At 39.6% G+C, this 26,364-nt stretch overlaps 1 protein-coding gene across 1 annotated transcript in view; it reads left to right on the forward strand.

Moving 5' to 3' along the window:
- DTWD2 (DTW domain containing 2) overlaps window positions 1-13,691 on the forward strand; it is a 71,396-nt gene extending 57,705 nt beyond the window's left edge. Inside the window, exons 5-6 of the mRNA XM_039567575.1 lie at window positions 8,903-9,031; window positions 11,150-13,691. Of these exons, the coding sequence (XP_039423509.1) occupies window positions 8,903-9,031; window positions 11,150-11,320 (300 nt within the window). The 3' untranslated portion in view covers window positions 11,321-13,691. The remainder of the gene's footprint in view (window positions 1-8,902; window positions 9,032-11,149) is intronic.
- Window positions 13,692-26,364: the final 12,673 nt, after the last annotated feature.

Consider the following 26,364-nt stretch of genomic DNA (forward strand, 5'->3'; position numbering starts at 1 on the left):
GAAAGCCAAACATGTCCTGAGCTGCACCCAAAGCAGCGTGGGCAGCAGGGCGAGGGAGGGGATTCTGCCCCTCTGCTCTGCTCTGCTCTGGTGAGACCCCATCTGCTGTGTCCAGTTCTGGTGTCCCCAACATAAGGAGGACATGGAACTGTTGGAGAAAGTCCAGAGGAGGGACATGAAGTCAAGAAAGGGACTGAAGCACATCCCCTACAAAGCCAGGCTGAGAGAGTTGGGGCTGTTCAGCCTGGAGAAGGGAAGGTTGCATGGAGACCTCATGGCAACCTTGCAGTATCTGCAGGGGCCTGCAGGGAAGCTGGAGGGACTCTTGATCAGGAACTGGAGCGACAGGGTAAGGCGTAATGGGTACAAACTGAAAGAGGAGAAATTTAGGTTAGATATTAGGAAGAAATTTTTACTGTGACAGTGGTGATACCCTGGAACAGGTTGCCCAGGAAGGTTATGGATGCCTCAGCCCTGGAGTGTTCAAGGCCAGATTGTATAAATCCTTGAGCAACCTGGTGTAGTGGGAGGTGTCATTTCCCATTGCAGCGGCATCTGGGACTACATGAGCTTACTTTAAGGTCCCTTCCAACCCTTAACATTCCATGATTCTGTATTAAAGGATTCAAAGTATGCAGATGGACGTAATCATCTGAAGTAACTTTCAAAAACATTGTTTACTTTGGTGTTATTTCTAAAACGCTGAATTTTGCAGGTGTTTCTGCTATCCTATTTAACAATCAAAAGAGAAGACAATTTAATTTGATTTTGCAAGAAGCGGCAAGTACTAAACTGTTGAATTCTCTTAGCATCCTTGAGGAGATGCCAAAAATTTGAATTCTTACAAAAACTGTAATTTGGCATCCCTGGTAAACGCACTTCAGAAGTTGTTGCATAAGCAGAAAAAAAAGGCCCTGTTGTAAATAGTTCTATAGAAGAAATTATGTGCTAAGGAGGTGACTGACAACTCTTCTGTGTTTTTCTTTAGACGTTTAATTTGATAGTGCATTAAAGAGAGAAGTATGTAGCCTAAGGAATGATTAGGTAGTTGCTGGACTTTCTCAAAACAATCTGCATACATGGTAGTAGTTTGAATTACGAGGTTTTCCTGCAAGAAAAATTGTGCTTTTGAACCTGAATTTTCCCTTAACTTTGTACATAATCATATGTAAATATGATCAACCTAGACATATAAATCTAGACATATAGATTAGATTACAGATATATTTTGAAAAGTGAGGTATCTATTTTTTTGCTATTTTTTAACTTTAATATGTATTCAGCTTGAAATTCTTTCAACTATTTAATAAATGGAAGTTTCATGTTTATGTATCAAATTCTGCAGTCTATCACAAGATAAATTACAAAGTGGGAAGCTTGCTATGTAAGAAACTTGTCTTCTCCAGATAAATTATACTATTAGTAATGTTTTTTGTTTACAGTGGGGTTTTTTTCTATCCTGGTTCACTTACCACAATTTTTTACATGTAGAAAATGTGATGTAACCATGTGTGATAATAAAAGCTTTGCATTTACTCTGATTTGTTTTTTAAAGGCAATATTTCCTTTTTATGTTCAGTGCTTCCATGGCCAGCCCAACAAATTTGGCTGAAGCACTTCAGGAGCACTCTAAAAACTCAGTCTGGCAGGGGTGGCGTGGATAAAGTGCATATATGTGTGTTTGAGGGGTTTTTGTTTCTCAAATTTCTTCTTTTCTTTTGCTTTGTTTTGGTTTTTTTGCTTTTGTTCTTGTTTTTGTTTTTTAATTCTGTAGGAATGTGATGTAAGAGTTTCTGTCTGTGAAGAACACATTCCTTTTGCAATTTATTTTCTTGTCAACCACTTACGTCTAAGAGTGAAAGCAATGAACACAGTAGAGAAGTACTCTGTACAATCTAGATTATCCACATTGAAAAGATGTTTTAAAAGAAAGGTCAGAATATCTGGCAACAGTAAAATCTATATTTTCCCAGAATGTACTCACGGCATTCTCAAATATTTTTCTATATGCCAAATTACAGGATACTTATTTTATTTTGAGCTTGTTTATGTGGAAAAGAAACATAATGGGATACCAGAAGTGATGTTTTTAAAAATAGTTGTGGGTTGACATAGCCATGGAACAAAGAGACATTGTGTAGGATTATATTCAGATTATGAGCATTTACTCGTTCAGTGAGTAGCTCTCCTGGATTCCTTCTGAACCGTTTATCACATAGTAGCCCACAGCAACGAAATACGGTTCTTAAATTGTTTTGGTTCCAGAACCAAGGGGCATTCTTGAAAGCACATAGTGGTTTAATGTATTTTCATACATGAACAACATACCTGATGAAAGAAAATCTGGGCACCATTCTTACGAAGATGTGTTTTTGTAAGAGTGTAAGAGGGCTTCTGGTTTTGACCTGCAAAAGAGCTAATCTGAATGGTAACTCTGAATTCACATTCTGCTGCAAAGGTTGGAAGGAGTCTGTGTCGGGAGAATCTGCACACAGCAACTGTGCAGCAGAAGCGATTACATTTTTCTTTCACAGACAGAATATTATATATTTACCACAGTTTCCACCACAGCAGCAGTGAGATGTCCTGAGGCTGATTGTAGTGATAAGACTCTGGAGTCTAACCTGACACTGTGAATGGCATGAGAAAAAGGCTTTATGAGATACTTAATGAGAAAAGGTAATGGGAAATTGTTGAAGACAGTGTGCTAAATACGTTGTAATTTCCTAGAAATTGAACAGATTACTTCAAGTTTACCTGAAAGTCACAATATAACCTTGGACTTATTTCACCATTTTACATGCATATGCCTAAAGATTCAATCAAAAGACGTAGAATCATAGAATGCTAAGGGTTTGAAGGGACCTTAAACCTGCCCTGTCAAGGGCGGGGTTACCTCCCACTAGGCGAGGTATCTGAAGGCCTTATCCAGACTGGCCTTGAGGCTCCAGGCTTGGGGCATCCATAACCTCCCTGACCAGTATCTCACCCTGTTCAATATCTCTCTGTTCCAGTATCTCCCCACTATCACAGTAAAAATTTCTTCCTAATACCTAAACTAGGTTTCCCCTCTTTCAGTTTGTACCCATTACGCCTTACCCTGTCGCTCCAGTTCCTGATCAAGAGTCCCTCCAGCTTCCCTGCAGGCCCCTGCAGATACTGCAAGGTTGCCATGAGGTCTCCATGCAGCCTTCCCTTCTCCAGGCTGAACAGCCCCAACTCTCTCAGCCTGGCTTCGTAGGGGATGTGCTTCAGTCCCTTTCTTGACTTCATGTCCCTCCTCTGGACTTTCTCCAACAGTTCCATGTCCTCCTTATGCTGGGAACACCAGAACTGGACACAGCAGATGGGGTCTCACCAGAGCAGAGCAGAGCAGAGGGGCAGAATCCCCTCCCTCGCCCTGCTGCCCACGCTGCTTTGGGTGCAGCTCAGGACATGTTTGGCTTTCTGGGCTGTGAGCACACACTGCTGGCCCATGTTGAGTCTTCCACCAACCATCACCCCCAAGCCTTTCCCCACAGGGCTGCTCTCAATCACTTCTCCACCCAAGCTGTCTGGGATTGCCATCACCCAGGTGTAGGACCTTGCACTTGTACTTTGTTGAACTTCTTGATGTTCACACAGTCCCACTTTTCAAGCCTGTCCACGGTCCATCTGGCTGACATCCCTTCCCTCCAGCATGTCACCTGCCCCACACAGGCTGGCATCATCAGGGAGCTTGCTGAGGGTGCTCTCGATGCCACTGTCCCTGTCACCGACAAAGGTGTTGAACTGTATCGGCCCCAGTACCGACCCCGAGGGACACCACTGGTCACCATGTGGACCAGGAGCTGTTGACCACAACTCTTTCCACACAGCCATCCAGCCAGTTGTTTATTCTCCAAGTGGTCCATCCATCAAATCTGTGTCTCTGCAATTTAGAGGCAAGGATATCATGTGAAACAGTGTCCAAAGCTTTGCATAAGTACAGGTAGACAATGTTAATTGCTCTGCTCTTATACACCAGTGCTGTAGCTCGTCACAGAAGGTCACCAGGCATGACTTCCCCTCTGTAAAGCCATGCTGGCTCTTTCCAATCACCTCTTTGTGTTCCATGTAACTCAGTATGGTTTCCAGGAGAATCTGCTTCATAATCTTTCCTGGCACAGAGATGAGACTGCTGTGTAGATGGCGAGATCTTCTGCTTTCCACTTTTTTAAAAATTGAGTTTATGTTTCCCTTCTTCCAGTCATCAAAGTCTTTGAACTCATGCCCTTGTGGACAGAGGGTTTTGTGACAGCTATCTACTTTTCCAGGCTGTCCATTTGTGACAGTTGCATGGCAGTTATTCCCTCCAGTATTTTAGAAAGAGAGTACTCTTAAGATGTCACTTTAAATTAAAGCCAGGTTTTGAACAAAATAACTTATTTATATTCTTGATTTAAATTTCAGTAGCATGCTGAGTCTAAATTTACTCAGCCTGTCTTCTTTGGCACAAAGATAATTTTACTTAACTGCATGAAATTTCTATAAGATACAGAAAGCTGTTTTGGCTTACAGGTAAAAGGTGCTTGTGCAAACTGGATATTGAGTGAAAGATCTTCCCATGCCTGTACCCATCGTCTGTCTGAGGTTGTCTCTGCAGTAGCTTCCAGAGAATGTTCTTACTCCCCAGCACCTTAACAGCAATTTTTTCTTAGTTTCTATAAGGATGGGCAAGATAGCAGGATGTGGTTGTACTCTTTCTGAGATTTTTCTGTGCCTTTTGAGTTAGTTTAAGAAAATGGCTAATTTTTTTTCTGAAATGTATTTATTAATGAAATGGAACATATGAACAGTAACTAGTACTTATATTAAGCAGGAGGACAGATGGTACTTTCTTTCTTCATTCTTGAAAAGTTCCCAAACTGACATTCAAATTTTCAAAAGATACTATCAACATAAAGAGGAATAGATCTTAAGTACTAGATTTTTCATAGAAGCTGCAGAAAAATATATTGTGCCTGTGCCTGTATTGAGGTTCCTGTAGTCTTATTGCAGAAAAGAGAACAGGGAAGAATTGTTTAGTGTGCCCTGTGAGACAGGTGTACTAACTTCTTTGAGTTCTTGTTGATGCGTTGTTTTCCAAGTATAATTTTGCATAATCCTAGGTTCTGTTTGGAGAGTAAAGCTAGTAAGAGTAATAATGAAGAAATTGGCAAAAAAAAGTAGAAGGCTATTGATACTAAGGAGAGGACTGAGGAAAGCACTTAGAGCTTTCTGCTAGAGGTCCAGTTCTATTATTTAAAATAATAGCAGAAATCAGTTTCCTGTCTTTGCTGACTTAAATTTTTAAAGTTTCAAACAGTAGGTCTTTGACCCCATCAAGGCAACACTTTTCCTCTCATCAATTTTGAACAGCTGAACAAGATCTGCTGGGTCTTCACTTGCCTGGAGCATGTCCAAGGAAGGCTCAGGAAGAAAAACTGTGCCCCAAGAAACAATGAAGGGTCACAGTTTTTACTGTGGTTCAAATCCTTTGTAAATGCTCAAAGGCTGTACCATTTGCTAAGGGAATGGTGCCTTGGCAGATAAGCCAGTGTTTATCCAGTTAGTGTAACAGTTTGTGAGAATTGCTGAAATTCAGGCTTTTGAAACAGCAGTCTTGAGTTACAGATAGAAATGAAACTTTATGTTTTGCTTCATCCTTCTGATGGCTTGGAAACTAAGTCCCCAAACTCCTTCTCACTTACAGAGAATAGATACTCTAATTTCAGTGTCCTAAGTAAATTCCGGTAAGTAATTGCATTCAGTTTATCTAAATTCCTCTCTAGTTTGAGTTGGTTGAGATAGTTTCCATCTTCTTTCTTGTTTTGGTGAGTGGTATTAAACTGGCTGCTGTTTTTTCGACTTGTCGTTTCTGTATTTTGTCAGAAACTGATATTATTCCGAAGTGTGCATATGATTTGAAAATTACTTTGAAGCAAAAACAAACAAGTAAATTGTTGTATTGTGGTATCTATCATTTTTTGGAGAAGTGCTTCTAAAATATCATAATTGTTTTGAAATGTACTTAAACAGGGTATTTGTGTATACTCATTCCAAGATTTTGAAGTCTAGTGTAAGAGGTAGACAATATGGTTTTGTTTAAGTTAGCTGTGAAGGAACATTTCTGTAAGTCTGAATTAAACTTGTTCAGCTGGATTTGAGACACGCAGATAACAGATAAAGAATCAATCCACATAGGTGATGGAGAAACTTGGATGAGACTGTTGCAATGCACTGTCTGAAATTATTAACAGCAAAAAAGGCAATGCAAGTCTAGACCTCATGGTGAAAAATGACAGAAGTCATCTTCCTACCCAATCAAGTCTGAGGACAAGTAAATATTTCACATATCTAGGCATTTTTTCCCAGAAGATATTCTTCCCATGTCTGAAATATTTATTAACTATACTAATTTGTTTTGGTTTCTGTATTGTTTCAGCTTTGTTTCAGCATTCAGTTTATGCTCTGAGTTGGTATTGTGTGTTTCATTGGTTCAGTAAATGTACCTAGTTTCAGATGGGAACTTTGGTGAGTCTGTCCAATCTGCAGTAGACAAAGACTACCCTGACTGTATTTCAGGTGACTAGGGATCATTTATTTAGATTCTCTACTACTTTAAAGAGTAGGGTAAAATGCAGACTGAAAGAAGCCTAAGAGACAAACTGTAGCAGGCAGTTGTCCTGATCAGGTATTCTTCCTCTGATCTCCACCACTCTCTATGGTATTTTAATCTTATCCCAGGGAATATGTAATTTCTCAGAAAAATGGATGGGGGCCACTTGTTTCCATCCTTTTTCTTCTCAGGAAAGAAGAAACTCTGTTGCAGCTGCTGTTGCTATTAGTGCTAGAAAGTTGCCCTTTTGTGCATTGTCAGTTGTTTCGAGAGCTGCAGTTACAGATGTTTTGCTCCACGGTTGTGTGGCAGAGTGCAGGCCCCTTTTCCTTATATAAGTTGTCTTGCAACCATTAATAAGTTTTTTTCCTCTGGAATGTTGATTATCTTAAATGTTTTTCAGCATGGGGCCCAAGGAATGAAGTATAGAAACCAGCAGACAGAACTATTCCCAGCTCCTTCAAAAAACAGCCTTAAGGCACTGTCCAAGGAGGGGGAAGCCAGTGGGCCTGCAAGTACTCCATCAGGTGGCTTCAGCCTCTGGAGAGATACTTCATGAAGAATGTAGCTGTCAGCTGTTGAGAAAAAGTGTGGATATATGTCTGCTTTGCTGTTCAGGACACGTGCTGGAGAAGTGATGAACAGAGTTTACCCTGGTTTTTGATACCTATCTAGGAGTTTCTAAGTAGGGACTATAAGCTTCTTCCAGCATAGATTTCTGCATACTTCAACTAACTAGGCTTCCTACTCTGTTGTGATGAAGATCTGTACATGGTCACAGGGGAAAAAGCATAAAACCAAAGAAAACGTTGAGGAGTAACAAATGAAAATACTAATTTTCTTTTTCTTTTCATTACATACACTGATGTCCAAATCCTACATTTTGTCTCCTAAATAATTTTATTCTCTTCTGGTTTTTCAATACCGAATTGAAGAAGGTAGTTGAGAAAGGCTTAATTTTTCTGTCTTTTCCTATATTTGAGTAAATTAAGCTTTTATAGCTTACTTGCTTATCCTTCTCAGAATGCCTTTCCTCTTTTCTTGCTGCCTTATTTTTATTTTATTATTTTTAATTTCCATTAAATTGGGATAGGTAAGGCAGTGGAATTTCATCTTATTCAGTTATGTCTCTTCAGCAGTCTGGAGTTTTCCTTTTATGAATGAGATACCTTGAACTTTAAAGAATGGGTGATTGCATGTAAGAGAAATGAAAGAAAATGAAATATTACAAATAAAAGGAAAAATGAGAAAAGTGAAGGAGGAAAGTATTGAATAAAGTGACTAATGGTGAAAGACTTCTGGCAAGCAAAAGGGTAGCAATATTTTGGCCATGGGAATCACTAATTTTTTCAAGAAGAAAAATAAAAGACAATTGATGGGATGAGTTTAAAAAAAAGAGAAAAGTAACTTGCTCCTTTATAAGAATTCATCTGGGTTTTTTGTACTGCACTACAATGTTTTTGGAAAAGGAACTGAGAATTTTTGGTTAAGAATACTGGCAGTGTTGCTAAAACATTACTTGTTTTGCAAATTATGTTTTAGATACATGTGGAGATGGAAATCTTAGGAATAAAGAAACAATATCTGAATTTTCACACACAGTCTAGTCGTGTAAATTCTGTGTTGTTTCAACCACTGTTTATAAACTTGGTAAAGGCTTTTGGAGCTGGTGGTTGAATTAAATTTCTTTTTCTTAAAAACCTTTAATTTGGAAGATAGTATGAATTGTTTATCACTTGAGGCAGAGGCACTAAATCATTTTCAGACGTTATTTTGTTAAGCAAATAGTTCTAATCAATGCCCTAGTACATTGTATGAATAAATACAGTTTCTAGAAGTCTTACATTCAGAACTTCGACAAATAATATTTTGCCAAGGTGTATAGTGCTAATGACTATATGGCCATTGTACCTTGTATGGGATTGTGTGCGTGGTTAGAGTGTGCAATAAAACAAGCATAAGTGAATAATTTTATTTTTGTTATGGCATATTTATTACAACTGAAATCAGTTGCTAAAATTTCACTCAGTCTTTCTCCAACAAAAAATTGTATTTCCTCTGCGTTTTTGTACAGTAACAAATGTGGAGTTTTTGTTTGTGGTGATGACTCGTGTATTACACTTAATAGTAGCATATCATGGGTTACTGGTAGACAAAAGAGGAAAAAGGAAAGAAGACAAGTGAACACAGAGGGAAAGGGGATGTGTTTTGGTTGGTGTAGAGAATCAGTATCTTGTTTACTATCCTGACCTGTTTATTTTACTTGAGTTTGCTGTTTTTCAGGTGCAGTTAAAACCCAGTATTTCAAGTCAATATGTAATTCGTACACAACCAACAAACACCTGTCTGTCTACTCTTGAATGTGCGGCTGTTGCTCTTTCTATCATGGAAAAAAATAAGAGTATACAAGAGGTATGTAAATTTAAATACCTGAGTTTTTTCTTCTATGAATGGTAGAGGAGCAGTGAAAGTAATTAGCTATTAATGTAAAATTTGACAGTTAAAATCTTAATGACATTTGTAACATTTTTGTTGCATAGCAAACTGAAACAAGAATGCACCAATGGAAACCATTTTTCATTTATTAACTCTAGCATGTTCAGATTACTGTGACTCTTTCATGTTGTGCTCCGAAAATGAACACAACAAAGTGATCTTTGACTGTCAAAAACCTGATTCATTTTGTGACAGACGATTGAGTATGTTAGTGAGTGGAAAGGAATAAATTGTTTTCTGCAAAAACTAGACAGCAGAGATGATCTGAATACTCCCTCACAGCTATCTTGAAGATTAAATGCTTTTTAAAGCCAGGTTCCCTGATATCCTGCACTCCTCAGCCATGGAATGTAACCCACTGGGTTATGTCTGCCTACCAGCCAGCTCACAACTCTTACATGTCACTGGAGGAATTTGGGACTTAATAGTTCTTGAGGTTAAGTTTATCCGAGGTCAAAGAATACTAATTGGACATTAGCCTTTCTGTTAAGTTGCTATCCCCCTAGTCCGTGATGGAAGAGGTCATTAAGAAAATGTCCTTCTTAATCTTTTGTTGCTGACATTAGTAATGTGAGTTTAATAAGCCCTCTGAAAAACACCTACAAGTAGTTTTGCACCGCAGAGCCAGGTCTGCAATTCCATTGTGTGCCCAGAATGCAGTAGTGAATGGTCTGTGAACAGAGATTTAAAGCTCATCCGTGTGCCCACAACATACTAGTGTTCACCCTGGGGTGCTCCCATCAGCTAGTTAATGTTTTGGTACTCAACCTCTGCCTACGAAAGAAGGTTCTCAAGTCAAAAATTGCTCCTGCAGCTGGCATAATACATAGTATGCCACCTATATGTCTGCCTCTGTGATACTAGACTCACCTTAATATTAAATCAATTGGATTTAAACCCAGACCTGAACAAAGTATGTGGGCACACAAGAAAATATGGCTCAGGAATTGGAATTCTATGTAAAGAGGTTTTCAAGAAACTTGTATGTATATGTGGGGTTTTATATTTACCTTTTTCTTTGTTGTGCTAGGACAACACATTTTTCCTTCATTAGGGCATCTGTCTTACAGTGAATGTTTATTTAATGTCTGTGGTTACCAGTCCTGTATTCTGATTCACCCCTACTACAGAGAATTGGCCCAACCTACTTTTCAAAGACAAATTTACTGTTTTCTCTAAGCATTGCAATAGCCAAGAGCTACGTTCATGCATTTTTTTATACCCTCTCTGAACTGAGTGCTATTCCCAGCATATAAGATGGTGAACTGGAGTTGAGAGCCATGGAGGTTAAAAATGGGCACTTGGTTTGATGCCCAGTATCTCACTTGATTTTCCTGTGTGCTCTTAAAGAGTCATATTTTTCTTAGTAGAACTCAGCTCCTGCTGACTGCAGTTACATATGTGATTGCTTTACACATCTGCACAAGGCCCCCGTGACTCAGGCAACCAGAAAATGAAGAGTCTACAATTAGGAACCACTTGAGATAAATTTGGTTTGTGTGGCTTCATTAATCCTACACAATACCTCTGGGCAGAAGCATGGACACAGCTGAGTCTCCAGGATAGCAGTCCAGCTGCCTTGATCATGAGTCCCTCCTCTCTTTCTAAAACCCTGCCTCAAGGGATTTTTGTGCAAGCACAGCTTACTTAGTTACTGTGACTTATTTTATTGCAGCTTGTTGACCGAGCCACAGTAATTGATTGTAGTCCATTGCTAAGGTCAAGTCAAAGCCATAACTTACAGTAATGTGACTGGGTCTGAAGTCAGGAGTGAGTGGTTCCAAGGAAGGAGTGAGGGATGGCTGCAGGTAGGTGGGTGTATGACTCCTCGGTGGTTCATTTCATCTTCTATTCAGCTGCACCCTCTGTGTCTCCAAAGGTTGTATTTTAACAACATTTATCATCCAAATTGTATTTTTATTAGCATTTCTAACCAGTCATTGAATAAAAAAACCTGTAATAATTGATGTCTCTAAAATAACTTACTAAAAGCTTGGGGGTTTTTTTGTCCTCCACCCCTTCATCTTTCTGCAGACTATACTCCATCCACTTCAAGCTTTATGCTCTTTCCAACTTCAGCATGGTGCCCAGATCCATCACAGCAAGGAGCATCTTCTCAAAAATGGCTTATACGACAAGCCCATGCCAAAGAATAAACGCAAACTCAGAAGAATGGAGCTTTTAGTGAATAATATTAAAATATAAGAAAACTCTACTGGCTGTACAGTGGGATTTATTTGCAGGTAGCAAATGAATATGAATCTGGATTTGATCCAAACATTTGACTATACTGCAATAAAACAACTTTTAGGCCCTTCTTAGGCAAGAGTTTATCTACGAATGTGACAAACCGTAATGGACAAGCTTTTTCATTTATGCAGTAGGCCAGGTGCCTTTCTTCAGAAGATGGAAGAGCATTCTCATTTCCTGTACAGAAGAGGAAGAAAACTGAACATCATTTAGACTTATCGCTTGGGTGTCAGTATGATCCTCAGTATGTCTGGAAGGATTTGTTTTGGGGAGGCTTTTATCAGTACAAAAAGACAAGAATTATGAATATGAATGTGACGGAATGGTAAGGCTTCAGCAGTTGGAATTATGTTGAATTTCTACTGAGCTTTTTAGCTTCAGTATCTAATTACAGTAGGCTTTCAGACTGTAATCCCTTGTATTCCTTAGTTCAGATGAACATAAGGCATGTTACTTGGATAGTTCTTTCTAACTTTGAGATTTTTATTTCTTATATTATTAGAACTCCTTTTTGTAAATTTACATATATTTTACAATGCAGTCGGGTTTAGTTTCTCTCAGACTTAATTTTTAAATTACGTGCATATGTTTTTACGAGAAACGGAACAATTCTGACTTACAAAAAGAAAAGTAGAAAAGTGATTTTTGGAATTATAACTCAGGTGCTTCGCTTTTACTTGAGCAAAAACTAGTCTTCCGCAGATGGGGAGATCTCATGGATATAAATACATCATACCCATACTTTGACATACAATGATTATGATAACTAAAGGAATTAAACAAGCCCAGTGTAAACTGCTCTGTAAGAAGTATGATGCAAAGACAAATGATTATGTCTGGTTACAGCCAACTAACATAATTACAGATCCTCTAGACTTCATGTGTTTAGTTTTTCACTTGTAACAGTGATATAACTGTACTTCTTTCTATTGGGAATTGCTAGAAGCAGAAGAATTGGGTGTTTTTACAGACTTTCTGAAATAATATTTTATGATCTCAAGGGAAAAATAAAGTGAAATAAAGGTTCTGATAATCCTTTCTGCTACATAAATGCCTCCTGCATTTAAGTGATTAAAATGCTTAATGTTTGTCTTTACTGTCAGTTCCACTCTAGGTAACAACATGAAGCTAATTGGGTACTAATTAGTCTTAGAAAAAGATATTTTGTCTTTAATTTATGACCGGTAAGACAAGAAACTACAGAAGGGGTGGAGAGGGGGGATGTGTAAACACAACTAACCGATATTTTAACTGAAAGCTTTTCTGCAATTAACAAGAGAGGTCAAAATTAGGTCAGAGATTAGCTAAGAAGTTTTAGTTAACCCTGAGCTAATAGTGACCTTTTGTTTAGGCATGGATAAACAATATAATTTGTCTGGCTATGCTGGCAAAGCTTGTATAACCTTTTTCTCTTCTCCCAGTCTAGATAAATCCGGTATCTGTCGCTAAATTCAGCAAAGCTGAATTAGTTTTGATGAATCTGAAGCAAGCCAGTCTCTTATGATTAATCATAGTGTAGATGCACTTTTGTTCACTTTAGAACAGAGAAAGGGCATGTTTATTCCTGTAGCACACCAATCTCCAGGCTAACTTGGAATCTGAAGTTGCAATCTCATGCAATTTGTGTGCACAGCCTTGTGTGTGATGTTGTGTTCAGTTCCAGGGTCGGAATGGCTCCTGCTGGGCTGGTAATCTTCCTTCCCTGTGCCCTGGCCCATGGTCAATAATTCCTTGAGGAAACATGAGTATCAATTAAGCTTTATTGTTAATGTCATATTTACATATATGGATGATGCTCACATTTAATGTTGTATATGTTAATTTAATTTACCTTATTTTAAATTCATCTAGAGCAGTAGTGTATCTTTTGACCTGCATTGTGAAGTTTATTTTCCTAGGCAGAAGATTAAGTGTGTCTTTACATAATATGTGGGTTTATATTATGGAGAACAGAAGGAAATTTGTATTACAGCCTGGGATTCATAGCCATCTGCAAAATGCCTTAGAATTACAGGATCAGAGAAATAGTTGCCTTAATTGAGTTATAATCCTACATTAAATACTCTTGTGCGTGCAATCTGTACAGAGTTTTCATGTTTTTCAGCAAAGGACTAATTCTGCACAGCTTACAATAAGCACTTTTTATCTTTGTTGATTCCTCTTGTTCTTCTAATTTTGCTCCTGTGGATAACAGGATTTGTAGGATCTCATGCTGGATGCATGGAAGCCTTTAATTGCTAATTTCCTGTGTTGTACATTACTAGATCAATCAATATGCAGCAGTTACCAAAGAAATTAAAAACAATGCATTGCAAACCTCCAGGCATTTTATTTTTTGAGTTTTTTGTATGTCCTAACTCAGCTATAATATAGTGAACATTTAGATGCAGCACAGCAGTCACACAAAGTTCAGTTTCGGATTTGTTTGAAGCTATGAAGCTATTAAACATAAAACACAATACTTTTTAAAACTTTTTTTTGTGGAACTTGCATGATTTTAAAAATATGGACAGTGTAAGAGGAAGAATTTATAAAGTTTGTTTTCAGGTCTTTTGGATTCAGAATTTGCCTATAAATACATTACCTCAAAGAAATGAGTACTCTGAAGTCCAAACTCTTTTGACAGAAGCTGTGTTTGATGAAGTAGCACTCTGTGTAAGCAATTTCATTAGAATGAATTTAATTTGCAATTTTCCATTGCTGTAATGGTAAATCTGTTTCATTTTTCACTTACCAAAAGATTAATGAGCAAAACCCACCAGTCTAACAAGATATTGATTAAAAAGGAAGGAATGTGTTTGCTTCTAATGTTTGGTCCTTTGTCCTTGTCCACTTTTTACTTCCAAATATTGCTACCAAAATGAAATCTTCCCTCTATGTGCCCCAATGTCACGTGTTGGGAAACTGGTAGCATGGGTAGCAGGCTTTTGAACAGATACAAATAATTTTTGTATTTGTATACTCAAAGGTGAGCGCTGTTAATTCACCGTTTTTTCATAATCTGTAAGAAAAAGTCTATGAAAAAAGACAAAGCTGGAAATGTTCTAAAATAAGAACACAAACCACACCTGCCTTTTTGTTTAGAAAGCTTTCATATTAAAGAGATACTCAGGACAAACATAAATGTATTTTTCTTCAAGATTCTACTTTTATTGCCTCATAACCCCATACTACCAATAAATTATCCTTTTATTAGTTTTCCTTGAGATAAAAAGAAAACTTTTCAACTGACTTCAAAGACCAAGGGTTTTCTTCTCAACTACTACATTAGAAAAAAAATTGCTTATGCTGCATTATTTTCTACAACATACCCGCTTGTTTTGAAATTTAATTAAAAACTGAACTTTTTAAAAGAATTAGTGGTTCATGCTTTTCTCTTCATGTTTGTGTGTTTTATGTCTATATACATGAATGCACATAAATTATATATTTGTTTCTGCCTCAAAGCAATAAAATATCTAATTTACTGTAATATGTTCCACTGCATCTTTACAGAGCTGAATTTGTTCACATGTGCTGGTATTACAAAGCTTAGTCCTTTTTTTAATGTCTTTTTAACACCATTCAATCAGTTAATGGAGAGATGCAGCTTTGCTTATGCTATTTGAAGGAAAAGATTTCCTTTGTTACCCGTTGAAACCTGCATGAAGACTAAGTTGCTGTGGCAGTTTCTTAAGCATTTCAGAGCTCTCTTCTCTCTTTCTGCAGTGGTGGCCAACTCCTGACTGGTATCACACAAACATGCACATCTTCCCACACTGAAACATTACCCAAATACTGCATCTCCAGCTCCATGCCCTAGTAGGTGCAATGAGATACATTCTGTTTCTCACCCACAGTTTTTTCTTCCCCAAATTGCTATACTCAAAAAACAAAACCAAACCCAATACAACAGAACTGTTTCTGTTCTTATGCAGCCATTTCTTATCTCCCTTCTACAAAACTTGCACTTTAGGGACTTCTATATTGCCTTGGTTATGAGGTTTGTTCCTTGTAGTCCAATTCACAATCCTTCCAGAGTCCCAGCCCTGAGAGCTGCTGCTTTTTTCTCATAGGGACAGATAACAGAGGGGAATAAAGACAAGAGTAGAATCTGTGTTTTAAGAATTAGGGTAAGAGACTACTGTGGTTTAACCTGAGCCAGCAGCCAAGTACCAGGCAGCCACTTGTTTGCTCCCCCACCAGGATCAGGAAGAGAACTGGAAGGGTAAAAGTCAGAAAATTCATGAATTGAGATAAAGACAGTTAAATAGGGAAAGCAAAGCTTGTGCACACAAGCAAAGCAAACCAAGGAATTAATTCACTGCTTCCCATGGGCAGCCAGGTGTTCAGCCATCTACAGGATAGATGGGCCCCATCACACATAACAGTGACTTGGGAAGACAAACACCATCACTCTGAACATCCCTCTCTTCCTTCTTCCACTACCTTTATGTACTGACCATGATGCAATGCAGTCTGGAATATCCCTCTGGCCAGTTGGGGTCACCTGTCCTGGCTGTGTCTCCTCCCAGCCTCCCATGAATCCCTCTCCAGTGTGGCAACATGAACAGCAGAAAAGGCCTTGGCTCTGTGTAAGCCCTGCTCAGCAATAACAAAAACATCTCTGTGTTATCAGCCCTGTGTCTAGGACAAATCCAAGACACAGGCCCATATTAGTCACTGTGAAGAAAATTAACTCTACCACGGGCAAAACAAGTACAGAGATTTAGGTAAAAGTTGTTTCTGTTGCCGTGTATATCTGCTATAAAGCTTGGTACTTATTACTGTGAGTTGATGTTTATATACCACTTGGTCTAGTTGGACCATGCATACTGCACTTTTCTGTCCTGGAAGTGAGGCAGCAGATGCTCCCCTCTGGGATTCAAAAGTGGCTTTGAGCTGTTCCCTTTGCCCATGGGAGCAGTAACTAAAAGCCTCAGATTTTTTTGGACTTGAATACTAGGATTTTCTCTCAATAAAGAGAGATATCACAGCGTATATACAAAATATTTAAAGCACATGAAGACATAGCTACTTGATGTGTTAGTGGAAGAGAACAACAGAAAATATTTGGCAAATTAATAATATATGAACCATTTGCTGCTTATATGCATGCATGGAAATATAGATCACATGTTTACAAAATGTATGTTATTATTAGAAGTTTATCACCATTAAAAAATATGTTTTAAAAGGAAAATTAAATTCCTATGAGACAAAAGTCTTGCTTCTAGTTACCTGTTTTCCTTTATTGCTGATTTTATATATATATATGTGTGTATGCCTATATACATATATATACATATAATGTGTAGATAAAAGTAATAATAAATTTCTAATGGGATTTTTGTATGTTCTTTTTAAAGATATTTTAAGGTGAATATATTGAGAAATGGGTCATATACTTGTCATGATTAATCATTTGCAGAATTGAGGTCACATACATTACATTTGATTTTTTTTCCAGAATTACCAGCAGAAGGTAATGAGGAAAAGATGATACTGTTCTACATTAATGTTTCAGCTTATGGTGGTTTATTATACTTGAAATAGTCCTCTAAGGGATTTTAAGTTCATCCAAAATCAAGTTCCCTATGTTTTTCAGGGATTAGATAGGATGTCTTCAGTCAGTGCTAGATGTGCTGGTCTATGCCAAGTGTGGAGTCAGTATTGAGAATCCTAGGTTTAGATGACAAATTCGTTCATATAATTTTCCCTAGAAAGATTATGTGGATTTTCTTTTTCGTGGCAAATGGAAATCTGTAGAGTAGTGTCTGGTTTGGTTTTGTGATTTTTTTTTTTCATGGGAGTTTAATGGAGCTGTACATAACTGGAATCTTACTGGTCATTCTGTTTCATTTTGAAATGTATCAATAATGGATTTGTTAATGAAAGGTGCTCATATTCAGGTATTTACCAAAAAAATTGAACAGTTATGGTCTGTGGCCCTTGCCGTATACGAAAACATTTTTTCTTTTGGTTCTTTGAGCAGGCATTTGTAGTAGATAAAATATGTACTTCAGTTATCCTGAAGAAGTTGTGAGATTCTCGTTCTCTTGGCTTTGTTCACCTGTGTCCTGCCAGACAGACAACAGTTTTCCTCTCTGGGATTTGAGGCACTTGTCTCCCTGTGATCAGCAAGAGTTTCTTTAGCCAAGCAGGGTGAACCTACACCTGTGCCTGCAAAACTCCCTGCCTCTCTGTTCAGACAGCAGTCATGTTTCCTTTTGACCCTGTTGTCACTGTGGAATCACAGATGATAAATTTGCAGAGCTATTCTGGCACTGTTGGGGCATTACATTCTTTTGATATGAGAAAGGAGAACACTGTGAACACCAGTTTCTGCTGCAGTTAGTGTTTACTAGGGATTTATCTGAAATGGGAAAAACAAAATGTCAGTATTGTCTGACAATAAAGGACAAAATATGAAAGGAAACTTTTAAGGGCCAGATTTTACACTTTACCTAGGAGTTCCTAACAGGAGGTCCTTGCTTATGTGCCCTTCACAAGATGCAAGGAAAATCACAGCCCTTCTGTTCCAGGGAATAGAAGAACAGTTCTGTCTTTCTGTCTCTAGAGGCATGTATCACTTCAAAGATGGGGGAAAGGGGCATGTCTACTTTTTAGCTCAAAACTGTAATGCTGAATATTACTGCTTTAAAAGTGAATCTGTCGATGGATGCAGCCGCTTTTTTAGGATATATCCTCTTTAAAGTTTTTAAGGACATCAAGAGCAATGTAAGTGTACTTAAAAATCAAACAAGAAATATTCACTTACCTGTCACGTTGTTGACCTCAGACATAAATTGCTCTAAATTATTGTTGTTGTTTTCACAATGTGTATATGAGAAGACAGTACTAATTCAAAGTGATAATGAAGTTTGGGGACAGGGAATTCAGTATTTCTGGTGCTGTTTTTAAAGGTAGTTCTAAAATTCAGAAGCACAGAACAAATTGAGGAATTGAATTAGATGTGGAGAGCTGTATGAGTTACAGAATGAGAGAATTTTTGACCCTTAATTTGCATCTGCTTTTCCTAGCACCTTGATGTCAGAAAAAATTGTAATGTGAATTTGATAACCTTTGAGAGAACTAACTCAGTCTTCATCTTTATATTTCATTGAAATAAATGATTTTTTTTTAAAAAGGTCCTGTGTTTCCCTTTCCAGAGATATGAACTTTTCCTTTGCAAAGTTTTTGATTATTTTTTACTGATTTGGATTAAATTCACTGCAAATTTTACAGTTAGCAGATTTTTACAGTTTACAGGATATTTTTCCTGTAAAATACTGAGTATATTCTGTCTCCAAAATTACTGAAGCAACCACAGAAGATGGAAACCTAGTTGCACACTATATATGTTTTCAGCTTTCATGATGAAATATTATCCTCCTGAAATAATTGTATAAATTGTGTGTATTCAGTATCAAGAGGTGATTTTCATTTCCTTTGTACAGTCATCTAAAGTTACAATCATATTTGTGCCTTTATTTTGAGACAATTACTAGTTCCTAAAAGTAGATGTTTGGCAAGTAGCTACTTATACCAAATTTTATTTATATCAAAATGTTACTAATATCTACCTATTTGTATTTCCTCAGTGATTCTTAGAAATTTTGTCATCTGTACAACAGATTTCCAATCTTTCAGTCCAAGGTGCTATATCTGATGTGTGGCAGGTAATACAGGATCCTGAGTAAGTGCTTTATACACTACTTCTTTCTTGGGGGAAAAATGCAATGCTTTTGATTAACAATGGAGCTTAATAAAGGGGAAAAAATAAAATATGACAGGGGTGTTCTGTTGAGTGATTCTTCCAGTTAAGTTGATGATTTCTACAGGGGCATGCCTCATGAATAATTCAGGTAAGATGGAAGCAAGTGCTTTGCTGGCCAATGACTCAATGAAGAAATCGTGTTGGAACCAAAGCATCCTATGTAAAATGCATGATACTCTTAATGCTTATGTTTAAGTATTAATAAATTTTGTCCTGTAGGATAACCAGGGTGCAGTAGGGTTGAACCCCAAACAGGATTTGTGTATATCACTTCTGAAGCTGTCACAACTGCTCTGTTTTAAAATGGGACCAAGTGGAGGGTCACTGTTGTTTAACATAGCAGCAGGCCCCAGTTCTCAGGCAAGCAGAACTGGTTTTCAAAAGAGAGCCTGGTGACAAAATTTTACAGATGGCTATGGAAGCTATAGTGAAGAAGCAGGTAATCCACTTTATATTGCTCTGCTTCCGAAAGAGTTAAATTTCTTTGAGTAAACGATCTGAGCAGCAACACAAACAAGCTTTAATAGAAACATCTTTTAAAAATGATCTATGGTAGCTCATGTAAGAAATGCGTATTAAATACCAACTGTTGTGTGTTAATTTTCATATTCATTAAATAAATATGTTTGTTGTGCAAATATGTCTTATTGTGAATGCAACCAGTGGATGCTTGAGTTATACAGAGGATAATTACTTTTGTCTGAGGATCTTTGAAGAGTTTAAAGAGATTTCTTAATTTCTGCATTTTCACTTTTGTGCCAAAACCTGCTAACTTGCTTCTTTATGCTTAAAGGAGTTTTTAAAAAGTTAATGGATTGGTTGTGCCATTCCTATTTATTTGTTTCTTTAGTGCTGTTTGGTCAGGCTGGAGTTCATGCTGCAGCAACTGTGTGTTTTGGAGGCCACCTTGAGGAATGTACGGCTGCAGACTGCGCCTTTTGCTTCTGCGTTATCTTCACTGTGCCTTTGCACACTGGCATAAGGACTTCACTGCAGCATGTAAAGTTTTTTTAAACATCCCAGAGATGAAAATGTGTTATAATGTGTAGTGGCATTCAAAAGCTCATTGCAGTATGTGGATAGCTATTGCAGATGTTCTTTTCCCCTTTTTAGCTATGTTACCAGAGGTCCTGCTGGCATCACTGACAGGCTCAGTCTTGGCCAGCAGCTCCATCTTGGAGCCAGCTGGAACTGACATGGGGGAAGGTTCCTACAGAAGCCACCCCTGCAGCCCCTCCCTTTCTCCCCCCCAAAACTTGCCCCAGAACTGTAGTATTGTGTGCTTGCACTCCTGACAGCACAGCTGCAGGACAAGGTTCCCAGGCCCAGAGCAAGACACACATGAAACAAAGAGCAGATCAAGGACAAAACTTCACCTTTATGGAGTGCAGGGACAGCTGGAAGGTGGCAGCTCTATTGGGATTCAGGGCACCTGTGGTGTCTTTGTGCTGCAAGAATGGTGGGCAGACCCTTACTAAAAATAGCCCACAGCTGCTCTGGCAAGGATTTCATGTTTAGGACTGCAGGGGAAGACAAAAAATACCCCAGAATCCTGGGGCTGTGTCAGTCTGACCCAAGGGAAGAACCTTCTGGACTGCAGACACAGGGCACCAGTGGTGGTGTGATGCTGCAAGAGCAGCAGGCAGGAAGTTATGCACAATGGCCCAGGAGCCATGCTCATTGCTCCAGAGGAAGGTGAAGAACTCCCGGGGACTGGTGCCAATCCTCATTGGGGCAAAACTCCTTCCTAACACCAGAGGTGTCCATTCCCTGAGCCTGTGAGCAAGCCCTCACGAGGGGCTTCTCCTGCTGTGCCACAAGCAGCCAGGTAGCTCATGAGCTGAGCACAATGTGCTCTCAGCCTGGAGGAGTCCAGCAGAGCCTTTCCCCATTAGGACCTTGGGAGAGCCTTCAGCACAGGACTTGGACAATCCTGTAAGCCACACTCCCTCCCCTGGGCTCATGTGAGCAGAGGACATCACCCTAGGACTTGCTGTGACTCTCAGTCCTTGCAGACCTCTGCTCTGCTCATGCTGCTCATAAAGCTCAGGAGCGTGGGAAACAGCCTGTTCAGCCTCTCACCTCTGCAGAGTCACCTTCCCAAACAATGGCCGTGGTTTCTGCAGGAGAGGACAGGCAGTGCCTTGGGCACACAGAGGGCTGCTACACTTTGTGCAACACGTCAAGCAACAGACCATGGCACAAGTCACTGCATTCAAGACCAACATAAGAAGTATGTGGAACTGTTGGAGTGAGTCCGGAGGAGTGCCATGAAAATTATTGGAGAGCTGGAACACCTCTGATATTAGAACAGGCTGAGAGTTGGGTTTGTTCAGCCTGAGGAAGAAAAACCTTCAATTACCTAAAGTGGGCCTACAACAGCAGGCAGTAACTTGAAAAAGCCTGAGAGCATCAGGCACAGCACCAGGCACAGCCTCACCAGCTGGGCAAGGGAGGGGATTGTCCCACTCTGTTCTGCACTGGGGCAGCCTCGCCTTGAGAACTGGGGGCAGTTTTTGCTGCCACAATATAAGAAAGACATGAAGCTATTAGAGAGTGTCCAGTGGAGGGCAACCAAGATTGTGGAAGGTCTCAAGGGCAAGACTTACAAGGAGGAGCTGAGGTCACTTGACATGCTCAGCCTGGAGAAGGCTACAGGGAGATCTCATTGTGGTTTACAACTTCCACAAGGAGGGGAGGTGCTGATCTCCCCTGTCTGGTGGCCAGTGATAAGACCCAAGGAAATGGAATGAAGCTGCAGGCTGGACTCTAGGAAAAAGTCCTTCACTTGAGAGAGTGGTCGGTCACTTGAACACCTTGCTCAGGGAAGTGGTCATCATATCACCAAGCCTGACAGAGTTCAAAGGGTGTGTCTGGATGATACTTAGTTACATGATTTATTTTTTACATAGTCCTGGAAGGCCCAGATATTTGGACCCAATGATCCTTAAGGGTGTTATGATCCAGTTTAAACCCAGAAAAGCAAAGAAAGCTAAACCGGAAGGACCTTAGAAGGTTCAAAATATTCCCAAGAAACAAGATTAAAACCAAATGAGGTTAGATGTTGATGCCAGAAAATGGAAGTATTTTATATAATATTAGAGAGGCAAAGAGAAGGAAGAGAAAAGAAAGGAAGAAAAATAGAAAAAGGAAGTGTGTGGGAGGGGTAGGGGGACAGGGAGATAGGTGGAAGCACATCACCCATCCAAGGGTCCCAACGTCTCGTTGCTCCCCTCCATCTGGTCTGCTGGTGGTGAGGGTCCCCCGTCGCTGCCGTGGCCACGCCACCACACGCTACCACACACTGCCACACAATGCCACACGCTACCACACGCTACCACACACTGCCACACACTGCCACACAATGCCACACACTGCCACACACTGCCACACACTGCCACACAATGCCACACAATGCCACACACTGCCACACAATGCCACACGCTACCACACGCCACCACACACTGCCACACACTGCCACACGCTGCCACACGCCACCACACACTGCCACACACTGCCACACACTGCCACACACTGCCACACAATGCCACACAATGCCACACACTGCCACACGCCACCACATGCTGCCACACGCTGCCACACGCTGCCACACGCTGCCACACAATGCCACACCACACGCCAAGGAGTACAGAATCCCGTGGATTAACGTACGCTGAGGGCCAGGTGGGAACGCCCACGTGCCTCCCTTTGCAGGGGCTGGCTTGACACTGTCCCTTGCAACACTGAGGGTCTGCTGCATCATCTCTGGTGCAGGGTCTGGGGACCCCTTTGGGGGGGCCCTGTGATGGGTCATGTCACCCCTTCTGCTGTGGATAAGCTCCCCCCCGCCCCAGTGAGGACCCCTCAGCTGGGCTCCTCTGCACAGTGGAGGATGGGCAGTCACTGCACCTCTGACCAGGGGCTTTTCCCTGATACCCAGAGCCTCTCCTCCCTCCAGCCTTTGGTTCGAAGGTCTGTGCGAGCCTGGCAGCTGATAGCCCTGGGGCTGTGGTCTCCACCTTGGAGGTGTTAAGCCTGTGCTTTGTGAATGTCCCCAGCCCTGAGTTGTTACTTTATCTTATCTTCATCAGCGAGCGGTGTAAGGCCTCAGTCAGGGGCCCATTCAGGGTACAGTAGTCTTCTCTGCAGCTTTTGGAATACAGTTTTAAAAGTCCTTCAAGAAAATGTTTAAGTCATAGACTATAATATTTCAGTCTCTGACAAAGGGTCTGTTCCAACTTGAGATATAGTTACATTATTCTACTACACATCTAAGATAACTGGTTGAAATACCACTATACAGTATTTCCCCATTACTTGGCAATGTAACAACTTTCTGGTTTTAAATGACTTGACAATTTCTACTTGGCAGCTTTTGTTAGGAATAGAATTAATTGTGTATAGCTCTTGCATACTCTCCTTGTCTTTTGCAGTGTGCCTTCTAGGATATAATAGGTTTAATTAAACCTACTCAGTTTGACAAAACACATTTTAATGATGCTCTGTAATGCCAGAGATTTTGCATTAATGGCACTTAAAGCATATTGACATACAAAACAGTCGTGACATGTTTATATTTCAGTGTTCCTCTAATCAAAACTCTCTTTTAATAAAAAATGACACAGTGTTTATGATGCCGTGATACATGGGTCATTGATTATTAAGGATGACATAATTTCAGGAAGTAGATGTGATCACTCTGAAATGTAATGACAGCTTTAGAAAGATTATGTGTACTTCAGGCTCCCTATGGCTTTCAATTTCCTTTCAGTTAATTAACTTTAAAAATATTAATTCCAGATAGCAGGTCAGATTCAACTGCAGCAAATAAAACCTCAGAAATACGGGTTGAACCAAAATAAGTCAATATATTTTAGTCCTTAAATCTCAAATTGTGCTCAGTGGTTGAGTTAGGGTATCTCATGCAGGGCCAGAAGTTGGACTTAAGGATCCTGATGGGTCCCTTCCAACTCAGCATATTCTATAATTCTATGACTATATGATTTTTAGTTAATTATATGGGTAAAAATATTTCAGGAAATATTGTACAGTAGTAGTATTTCTTGATGAGTGAGACACCGTAACTGGTCATGTGTGCACAAGCTGCAATGTAGACTAGTTAATGTTAAACATGGTAAGAGTGTCAGTATCCTGTGGTTGTGCTTTTAAACTCAGTGAGCTGTCCAGTTAGCCTCAAGTGCTCAGTGGAGCAGCCTTTAAGCTTGTTCCTGCAAAAGTACAACAAGCTAATTTCAGCATTAAAAAATGGCGTTTTTGCAGGTGTCTTTTCCTGTTCTCTTAATAGATTTTTGTCTCTCTGTGAAACAGAAATCAAGTCTGCGGTCTTCCTAGAGGTTTCTCAATCAAGCCACAATTTATCCTTGGCAAAATTGTAATTCTCATAAATTGCAAACATAGTTTGTGCTTTACAAAAATGTGAAATACTGCAGATAGCCCTTCAGGAGCACTTGGATTTTGCAACTCTTTCATATTCCTTTGTTGTCTTTTCCGTGATCTTCAACATCTCCTTTATGCTAGGAATTACATTCTAACCTCCTTTGTGTCTCTCTTGACTTGCCCCCTTCCCAAATTAGAGCATATGCCAAACCACCTCTCTGAAAGGCTGCATTTAAATATATTTCCTCTGGCTTTTGTCTGACAAGTTGCCAAAAAAGAGAGTGCCAGTTTTCCCCAACTAATAAATTAACAGATTCTTATTTTTATATTCCTAGTTTTTGATGGTCAGACTTGAGAATTACTTCTCTGAGTTTCTGGAGTTTAATTGCATGTAAATTAGTTCTTTAATTTGCCTGAATGTGCTAACCACTTTCTATTAACATTGCTTTCAAAGATCCATTTTCTTTGCTCCAAAGACCTCATATCTCAATGTAAGATTACAATATTTTCTGGTTCATAAGACTGTATCTTAAACTAAAGTTACAACACACAATTGGTGCTGCCATGGCATCAGTTTTGTTTAAACTGATGTGTTTTAAATTTGCTCTTCAGGAAGTTCTCACTAATTTTGCCATTTGGGACCTCTTTGGCCTTCGTGTATGTTAACTGACAATTTATCAGATGATAATTTTCTGTAAAGCACTTACCAGACTATAAAGTACAAGAGCCAGCTCAAAATTTGTGAAGTGTATTATAGGTGATGTCTGTGGGCGTGACTAACATGTAAGGTCACGTTAGTGCTTTTTGGTCTTCTCATGTAAACTCTGTCCCTTGGTCACCTCTGTACTGGTACACAGCAGGCCCTGGCTTTGAGTTGTGTCTGCTTCCCTTGGTGAGGAAAGCTCTAGCCTTGGACACAAGCTCTACACAAGCTGGAAACAAACCTTCTCTTTTCTGGTGGGACACACCTGGTGCATTCTGCAGGGGCCCAAGCCTGCTGCGGTGGAGATGCAGCCGGTCTGCACAGTGCTCGGTGCATTTAGGCATAGAGGTGTAAATATTCACCAAAGTCTTGTGGAGGTTGTTGTGTCTGTTCAGTGTGGTCAAAGGGAGCCTAAGTCCTCCTGGTGTGGCCTCCCTGAGCTCAGTGAGCTCTGTGCAGGTCACACCCACTGGGGTAGGAAATACTTGATCCTGCTGACGTGCGCAACAGGACCGAGGTACTGCTGGGCACAAATGACGTGTGAGGACACTAACTTCTACTGTCCCCCTAATTTTCCTCCTGTGTTTTTGTAAAGCCTCTTTGACAGTGAAAGAAAGACTGTGATGGCCAGAGGAAAGATCTGTTAAGGCACCCTCTGGAACATAATTTTATTTTAAATGAAATTTTACTGCATCAGAAGTGACTGTAGTGTCACCAAACCAATGTTATTCCTTCCTTGGTAAGGAGTTTAAACACGGTTAATGCTTAGTAATGAATGAAGTATTTTTTTTCTAATTTGTCTTAGTGTTGGTTAACATTCTGTCTAGTACAAACATACCATCTTTCATTAAAAGGAAACTTGGGCTCTGATTTCTCAAAGATCCCAAGGGAAGCTCATGTTTTTGAGCACTAATCCTTCTAAAAGTAACATAAACTAGTAATTTGATTTAATTTGTAGCTGTGGGTAATATATGTGCAGCCTTCTGATGTTTGCTTAGTTTTTGTTGATGTTACCGTGTAAGCAATTTTTCAGATGAATGGAAATATTTGTGTAAAAGTTGACTATGCTTGACAGTGCTAATGGTATCAGACCAGTGCCTGTTGTGAATTCCCTTAAACTATGTAGGAATTAGCTCAAGA

The sequence above is a fragment of the Corvus cornix genome, chromosome Z (assembly GCF_000738735.6).
Source record: "Corvus cornix cornix isolate S_Up_H32 chromosome Z, ASM73873v5, whole genome shotgun sequence".
NCBI lineage: Eukaryota > Metazoa > Chordata > Aves > Passeriformes > Corvidae > Corvus > Corvus cornix.